Source organism: Rhamphochromis sp. 'chilingali' (assembly GCF_963969265.1).
Source record: "Rhamphochromis sp. 'chilingali' genome assembly, chromosome: 18".
NCBI lineage: Eukaryota > Metazoa > Chordata > Actinopteri > Cichliformes > Cichlidae > Rhamphochromis > Rhamphochromis sp. 'chilingali'.
In genome coordinates, this window is record NC_137945.1 from 33,169,234 (window position 1) to 33,178,425 (window position 9,192).

The 9,192-nt window shown below is 45.1% G+C and overlaps 1 protein-coding gene across 1 annotated transcript; it reads right to left on the bottom strand.

Moving 5' to 3' along the window:
- Positions 1-1,085: 1,085 nt before the first annotated feature.
- On the bottom strand, positions 1,086-8,984 carry LOC308386312 (uncharacterized protein). Its single transcript, XM_080865766.1, has 3 exons — positions 3,387-8,984; positions 2,195-3,071; positions 1,086-1,836 (listed from the first exon to the last, which is right to left on the bottom strand). Exon 1 carries the CDS (start codon positions 8,949-8,951, stop codon positions 3,579-3,581), a length of 5,373 nt encoding a protein of 1,790 aa, XP_080721892.1. The 5' UTR covers positions 8,952-8,984; the 3' UTR covers positions 1,086-1,836; positions 2,195-3,071; positions 3,387-3,578.
- Between the last annotated feature and the right edge of the window lie 208 nt (positions 8,985-9,192).

Here is a 9,192-nt window from a genome sequence, read left to right on the forward strand (position 1 = left end):
GAACAGTTTCTTCCCCTCTGCTGTTGGACACATGAACAATAACCATATGACTGTCCCCGCCACTAACACATGACCCTACGCTGTGTTCACTGTATCATTCCATGTTTGGCACTGATCACCACCTGCACTCATGTATATATCTTTCAATGTAGCACTCTTAATTCTTACTCTCATGTATATATCTCATGTATATCTCATGCACATATCTTTCCACGTAGCACTTTTAATTCTTATCCCTACTTTTATTTTTTCCATGTCTATTTAAGTGTTATTTATGACACCATGTTTGCACTGAAGCACCGCAGCAATTTCCTAATGTTGTAAACCTGCTCAACATTTGGCAATAAACCCCATTCTGATTCTGATTCTCTGATTCTGATAATAATCAATGTTGATGTTAATCAATTAGATGTCCCAGACACTACTATTAATAATACAGCAGCCCCTCGTTTATCGCTGGTGTTAAGTTCTAAAAATAACCCGCGGTAGGTGAAATCCATGAAGTAGCCAACTTTATTTTTTACAATTATTATAGATGTTAAGACTGTAAAACCCCTCACTACTTGCTTTATACACTTTTCTCAGACAGGCATGAACATTTTCACACTTTTCTCTTTTGTTTAAACACTCTTAGAGTTCAAACCTTCGTAGAAACATAAGTCCAGTATTATGGAATGAAACCTAAAGGTGCATTTGAGGGTGCAAAACGTTTCGTCGGCATTGTTGTGTTTGTTTGGGAGAACACTTCCAAACATACAGTACAGCACTTCAGAGTTACACTGCTAGCGATCAAAGATTTATGTAAATTCGACAAGCTAAACGCATTCTGTACTGTACAGCAGGAGTCCCCAACCGTTTTGCACCACTAGGGTTGCCAACTCCCTGAAAAAAAAAAAATAAGGGACACCTAGTGGCCAGGGCCGGGCGACCCAATTGTCTTCACCCTTCCCTGTGTGGTGAATTTTTTTAGCTCTTTTGAGTGTGAAATTTTTTTTTTTTTTTAACCATTTGACTTGAAGTTGATTTAAGTAGATGCATATTCTTTGTGATATGAACACATGGGAAACAAATGATCATTTATCCATTTATTTTTAACGCAAAATGACAACATTAACACAATAAAATAGGTCTCTTTCCTAAACGAAAGACTGGTACGCTTCACTTTTTGTGCAAAATGACAAAATTAACACAAAGAACTCTGTCCTGCTTAACCTAAAATTATATAAATTAATAGAAAACAATAGAAAGAAAAACATTCTTGTAACAGTGCACATTTAGTGCAATTAGAAAAGTGCAAAAAAAGTCTGTGGAACACCTGTAAACACAACATTTGTGCCTCAAAGGCCTTGACTGTAGCTGAAAGTTGAAGTAAAAAAACCCCCAACAAACTCATGAATTCAAGCTCAATGCTACATTATGTGGAAACAGACTACTTTTTCCATTTGTATTTTTTTTTGAGCTCTTGCTGCAGTTAGGAGTTGTTTGTCTTTCAGTACTGCAGAGTAAAACTCTGAGCAAGACATATCATAATTTAGACTGACAATGAGCTCACTTCTAATTAATTCAGTAGAACATTTGTTCCGCACATCAGTCCACTTATTCTTCATAAGAGAGAAAATCCTCTCCTCAAACCCAGTGGAAGATGGGATGCTGAGTACAAAGGATACAACAGCCTGCATATTGGGGAGGTCAGCTGCCTGAAGAATTTCCATCCACTTCTCTGCTGTTCCCTTGGACTGCCACTTTTCCTTCTCCTGGTGTTCTTTGGTGAGGTGCTTCAGAAGGCTGGTTGCAGTGACACACTCTTCATAAAGCTCATCCATAGAGATGTTTAACCTGCCAATAGAGATGAGAAGTTGACCTAAATCCTAAGTGGTACATAGAACATTTACAGTGGTAAATAAATGGAAAAAATGTATTGTATATGTTTGTAACGTTGTATAGCATTTAAACAATACAATAAGTATAGTTTATTTATTATGTATTTATCCATCCTTATATTAAGTATATGAACTCCTTGAATTTGTAAAATAGTGTATAAAAGATTGCATGCGTGTGTATATACACTCCAAACAAAGTTAATGATTATGGTTTTATTTATATATGTTATCTATCAATTGTATTTGTTTATTTTTAACCATCAATACTATTAAAACATGGTTTATCATTTCACTGCTAAATGTTTTCTTCTTACCTGCCAGCCAGGTGAAGCCGTTCAATGATCTTCTCCATGTCATCAAAGGAAATCTTCCCAGATGCTAGAGAGAGGGGCTGCAGGTGGAAAAGCCAGTTTTCTTCTGAAAAGTCAAACCACTTCCGGACATAACTGATGGCAGTGTCTAGGAAGGCTGTAAACTCCTGCCTGGCACCATCAGCATCAGATGGCGAGAGACGCTGGAGCTTTTGTCTTGTTAGGTACCCGTAGAACCCATCATCTCTTCTCTGAATAAGTCTTGTCAGGAAACACTCCATGATGGAATAGAGGTCAACAGACGTGGTTACATTCTTCTCCAGTTTTTTCACCACTTCTTCAAACAGACACATGACATTATTACAGAAGAGGAGGTAGACTTCCACAATGTCTGCCTCTCCCTCAACTCCAGCAGCATCTTCTGTCAACTTCAGCAATTCCTTCAGGCGCCTTGGACATTCCTCACCAATGCTGATGAGATATGACTTCAGCGGGTCCCAGTTCTGCAGCAGGCGGGTGATTGCAGGGTTGAGTGACAGCCATCTTGTCACAACATGGCGCAGGATATCATGGAATTCAACGTCACAAAATTCACAGAACTCTTTCAGGGACTCTCTCCTTTTGGCAGAGGTGGAAAAGAAGCTGTATATCTTCAGGACAATATTTTCCACATCTACTGAGAGCTTGTCCAGGGCTTTTTTTCACAGTGTTATGAACAATATGTGCATGGCAGTTGCCACGAAGGATCTCACTGTTGGTATTCTGCCCTCACTAGGGTGTAAAGCTGGTTTCTAGCTTGGCAGATAGCTAACAGGTCCACAATAAACATCCAGGAGTCAGCGGATACGTTTTAGATGTTTACTGTTGAAGCACTGTAAAACTGGTACAGAAACAAAAATAAAATATTACATTTCTGCTGTAATTGCATTTTCTTTACAACATCAAACATTAAGCCATGCACTACAATGTATATAACACATAAACACAAACTTATCCAAACCCTTTCACTGGTTATCAGGCTCACGCATTTAGCGATTAGCTTAATGCTAACATTACATGGGAAATCCCATAGACGGGCTAACGTGTTAGCATCGCGGCCGTTTTTCTTCACAAAAGAAAGTTTTCCACACAAACCTCTAAACTGCTACACAAAACTATCGCGGGAAAGCTTACAAAACAGATAGCAACTACTTACAGGCATGTGCTCTCTCAGGCTCAGCAAGAAAAAGTGAACAAAAAGTGGAATAGACGACAGTTTGTCTAAAGGACTGTTTTTCACTGGTGAGGTACTACGGCAAGTCTGCTGGTACAAAAAACACACACCCAAATGATCATGCCTGCCTTAAAGGGGCAGCACACTCCCCGCCTGGTATAGAGTACTATACCACTATGTCCCTCTGAGTAACAACACAACTTCAGTGGCGGGTCTCGAATACACCCTGGGGGTGCCTCCTTGAACAACTCTCACCTCCACTTTCCGGACCCTGCTGTCTTGACCCGGAAAGGTATTTACCACAAGTCCTGTGGGCCATTGATTTCGTTTAGCCTCCTTGTCCTTTAGGAGCACAACATCTCCAACTTGCAGGTTGGCTTGTTCTGCTTGCCATTTCCTTCTTGGCTGGAGTGTCGTTAGGTACTCTTGACGCCATCTTTTCCAGAATGAATCCGCAAGACTTTGAACTTGCTTCCACTGACTTTGGTAAAGATCCTTGAGGTCGATGTCTTCCAAGGGAGCAGACACGGAGTCCACCTTTTGTGTTAAAAGCATAGCAGGGGTGAGTATGGTCGGCGTGTCTGGATCTGACGACACAGGGACTATTGGCCGGGCATTCATGATGGCTGCGACCTCTGCCATCAGCGTGGTGAGCACTTCGTGTGAAAGACTAGGGGAATGCATCTTGAGTAAGATGCTATCCAAAATGCGGCGAGCCATCCCTATCATTCTTTCCCATGCTCCCCCCATGTGGGAGGAGTGTGGAAGATTGAAGTCCCACGTGCAGCCTTGGTCTCTGAGGTAAGAATGAAGTGTTGCATCTTCTGGGGTTATACCAAGTTCTTTACATGCACCGACAAAGTTTCTGCCTCGGTCTGAACGAAAGAGCTTTGCTGGACCTCTGATGGCAGTGAATCGCCTAAGCGCATTTATGAAGCTTGACGTAGACAGAGATTCTATCACCTCCAGGTGAACTGCCCTTGTTACTAAACAAGTAAACATAACAGCCCAGCGCTTACTCTCTGCAAGGCCTCTCCTCGTGCGACGGGCACAAACCGTCCATGGTCCAAAAACATCTAATCCAACTTGGGTGAAAGGAGGAGATTGGGTCAACCGATCAGCAGGTAAGTTGGACATTTTTTGTTTTTCCAGACTTCCTCTCAACTGCCTACAGATGACACACTTGTGTATGATACTTGATACAAGTCTTTTTCCTCCCAGAATCCACAGTCCAGCGGATCTGATGGCCCCTTCCGTGAAGTGTCTACCTTGGTGTACTACTTGCTCATGATAATACCGCACCAACAAGGTAGCAATGTGGTTGCTTTTGGGAATGATTATGGGATGTTTCTCTTCCCATGAGATTGCGGATAATGACGTGCGGCCACCAACTCTCAGTACACCATCTGAATCCAAGAAAGGGTCAAGTTTCCTGAGAGGACTGCGTTTTGAGACAAGTTCTCCTTTGAACAGGCTCTTGAGTTCTTCTTTGAAGGCCTCGTGCTGTACAGTCTGTACAATTACTGTCCTTGCCTGTGTACGCTCATCTACCTTTGTCAAATCTCCCTCCAGGATCTTAACACAGGATCTGACTTTCTGGATGAGCTTTGCTATGCCACATACAAGTGTCTTCCAGCTGGAAAAGCGCTCGAACCTGTGTGAACCAAGCTGTCTTTCAGAAGCTCCTGTAGCAAAGGTTGCTATTAGTGGACGCACATCTGCATCCCCGTCTGGTTCAACGAGCTCAAAGAACTCTGGTGGGGTAAGTGCAACTCGCTCGTCGTTTTCAAGAAATGATGGCCCAGAAAACCAGTTTGTATTTCTCAACAGTGCAGCTGGAACTGGTCTGGTACCATGGTCAGCAGGATTGTGTTCTGAACTGACAAAGTGCCACTGTTCAGGCTGCGAAGACTTCCGGATGCGTGCTACTCTGTTAGCAACATACACATAAAACCTCCGGTTGGCGTTGCAGATGTAGCCCAGCACAACTCTGGAGTCGGTGTAAAACTTCACTGTGTGGATTTCCACATCTAGCTCATCCCTCAAGATATCGGCCAGCTCAACTGCTAGTACAGCCGCACAAAGCTCTAGACGGGGCACAGTATGGGAATGCCGGGGTGCTAACTTAGATTTCCCCATGCAGAATCCTACAAGACAGTGTCCTTCATCATCAACTGCCCTGAGGTAGGCAACTGCAGAGATGGCCATGGTGGACGCGTCGCAAAAGACACATAACTCCCTGTGCCGTGTGGAAAGCAGGGAAACAGGTAGGTATGGCCTTGGTATGTGAAGTTGCTCGAGTGCCTTCAGTGAGTCTCTCCAAGACTTCCACTGTGCCACTTTTTCAGCAGGTATCGGGGTGTCCCAATCGCAATGCTCAGCGCATAACTCTCTGACTATAGCCTTGCCCTGGACTACTATAGGACCTGCAAACCCCAACGGGTCGAATATGCTGTTAACTGTGGAGAGAATACCTCTACGGGTAAAGGGCTTCTCCTCCTGGGAGACAAGAAAGGTAAAGCTGTCGGTTTGAAGGTGCCAGTTGAGACCTAAGCTTCTCTGCATAGGTAACGGATCCACACCTAGCTCTAGGTCTTTCAGCTCTTTAGCACGTTCCTCAGGTGGAAACGCCTCCACTACTACGTCGTGGTTGGAGGCTATCTTATGTAGCCGTATGTTGGAATCAGCCAACATCTCCTTGGTTTCCTTCAGGACTCGGATGGCATTGTCATCGGTGGGGAAGGAAGCAAGACCATCGTCCACGTAGAAGTTCTTTAGAACAAACTGCTTTGCTTCTGCACTCTGGTCTTCCTGTCCTTGCAAAGCTGCTCTTCTCAAGCCGTATATGGCAACAGCAGGAGAGGGGCTGTTGCCGAATACGTGCACGGTCATCCTATACTCTGTGATGCGCTTGGTGGGGTCATTGTCCTCGAACCAGAGGAAACGTAGGAAGTCTCGGTGATCGTGGCGGACTTTGAAGCAATAGAACATTTGTTCTATGTCTGCTGCCACCGCTACAGGTTCCTTGCGGAAGCGGATGAGCACTCCTAAAAGTGAATTATTCAAGTCAGGGCCACTCAGCAGGATGTCATTCAGTGAGACACCATCCTGCTTAGCGCTGGAGTCGAACACTGCCCGTACCTGACCTGGTTTTCGCGGATGATACACTCCGAAGATTGGTAAATACCAGCACTCCTGTTCACCAGTGGGTGGTGGTACTGGTTCAGCATGACCTGCCTCAAAGATCTTCTGCATGAAGGCAATCATGTGTTCTTTCATATCTGGCTTCTTCTCCAGCATGTGCCGTAATGTCAAAAGACGCTTGACTGCTTGGGCTCGGTTGTTAGGGAGTTTGTGCCTTGGTTGCCTGAAGGGTAGTGGTGCCACCCAACTATTCGAGTCATCTATGAAGACCTCGTTGTCCATTATTTCCAGAAAGAGTTTGTCTTCCACAGACATAGCAGGTTTGTTGTCGTGTGGCGTTTGCCGGAAGACCCCTTCACCAAGGCCATCTTTCCCATCAAACAGGATTTCGGATGCGTTAGCTCCTAGAAACTGATGATGCTGCTCTGGAGTGTCAAGCTTCTCTTTGATGTGGAGACTGTTAGTGCAAGGGTCGAACAGAGATGTACGACCGTTACTCAGCACGTTGCACCGATAGACGTTTACAAACTCTGGTTTGTGAGCTCTTCCGAGACAAACCTCTCCCACAATCACCCATCCCAAGTCGAGACGCTGGGCGTAGGGGGCATCGTGGGGCCCATTGCATTGCTCTCGAACCTTGTGTGCCTGTGGTACATCTCGACCGAGCAAGATCAGGATGCTTGCTGATGGATCTATAGCCGGGATTTTATCCACAACCCGCTTGAAATGTGGATAATGTCTGGCGATCTCAGGTGTGGGGATTTCAGACTTATCATCAGGAAGCATGTCACATTCGATTAAGGTGGGGAGTGGAATGTGAGTCTTACCATCTAATGACTCCATGATGAAATTGTTAGCTCGGCGCCCTGTTGTTTCCATAACTCCTGAGCAGGTCTTCAAGGTGTATGATGCCGCGCCCTCTGTAACTCCAAAAAGCTCAAAAAACTCTGTTCTTGCCAAAGACTTATTGCTTTGCTCGTCGAGAACAACGTACGCCTTAACAGCTTTCTCCCTCTGGCCAGCTGGATAAACTCTGACAAGACAGATTTTGGAGCACGACTTTGCTCTGACGGTAGTCCCACAAATGTCTTTGCATTTTGCTGTGACAGCTTGAGGAGCTTCTTCTCCTTGCTCCCCGCCTTGCTCTCTTGCGGTTACAGGAGTCTCTGATATCCAGGGGGCCGGCCCTGGGTGTAGCGCAGTAGGGTGGTTCTCACTCTCTGCACTGAACGTTTTTGTGGCAGTCTTAAAGCAAATATTATTCTCTCTAAGATAAGCTTTCCTTTCATCCAAAGATTTACTCCTAAACCCACGACAGTTTCTGAGGGGGTGTGGTTTGTTATGGAGTGGGCATTGTTCATCTGGTTCGGCCCTCCTCTTCCCTGAGGGGCTGGCTTGCATGCTTTTAGAGTTTGAGGAGACTTCTGTCTTTTTGACAGAAATGGGTATTTTCATGTTTGATTTGAAGGGGTTTTCTGGCTTCCCCGTCCTCCAACCACTTGTAAGAAGGGCAAAGCTTGGATCATTGAGCATTTTGGCTTGATCACAAACAAACTTTGCGAAGAAGGAGAACGGTGGGTAAGACGCTTGATGATTTTCTTTGTAACGAGATGCTAAAGAGACCCACTTGTCATGCAGGGAGTATGGCAACTTTTGGATGATTGGAGTGATGCCCCGAGATGTGTCCAGGTAACTGAGGCCTGGTAGGAACCCATCGGCTCTGGCGGCTTCAAGCTCCAAGAGAATGTCTCCCAGCTTTTGATTTTCTCGATTTGAGATTCTTGGAAAATCATCCAGTTTCTTTAGGAGAGCTTCTTCAATTGCTTCTGGCGATCCATAGCAGTCTTCCAACCTTTGCCATACCATACTTACACCTGCAGCTGCATCGTGTATGTGGACTGCTCGTATCCTCTTAGCATGCTCTGATGACTTTGGTCCCAGCCATTTACATAGCAGATCAAGCTCCTCTCTTGACGTCAGTTTTAAGTCCTCTGTAGAACTGTGGAAAGATTGCTTCCAGGCCCAATAATTTTCTGGCTGATCGTCGAACCTTAACAGCCCAGAGCTTATCATCTCTCGCCGTATTAGATACTTGGCCAAGTCTGTGGTCGATGATGAAGTGGGCTCATCAGTCCTGGCAGCACCTGTATGAGACTGAGGCGGTTGGTAGCTACTGCTGTATGGTCTCATATCATGTGACTGTGTCTGGTGTCTGTAGGTATCCCTGGATGGATTTAAGCTGTGTGAATGTTCTTGCTTGAACGGGGCTGTCCTGCAGGGGCTTTGAGTACGAGGGTAATAGGGAGTGGCATCTTGACTCAATTTGGATGTTCTCTGAACAGGCAAGTTGTATTTGCTGATCTCATCAGTGTCGACTGGTAGTTGGTGCATCAGAGTTGGCATGAGTTCTGGTAGCTGTGTGTTTTGGTGAGGTTCAGGACTTGGATTACGCTCAACGTATTCACTTTTCAGGCTAACCCGCTCTAACTCCCCAAATTCGTTTTCAATAGCTGCTTCAAGAACATTCGCTTCAGCAATGGCAGCTGCAGCCGCGCTCTCAAGCCTCAAGGTATGCAAACTGGCTTGCAGCTCTGCTCTCTTCCTAGCAGCCTCAGCTGCTGCTTTTTGTTGTTCTTCCTCAATA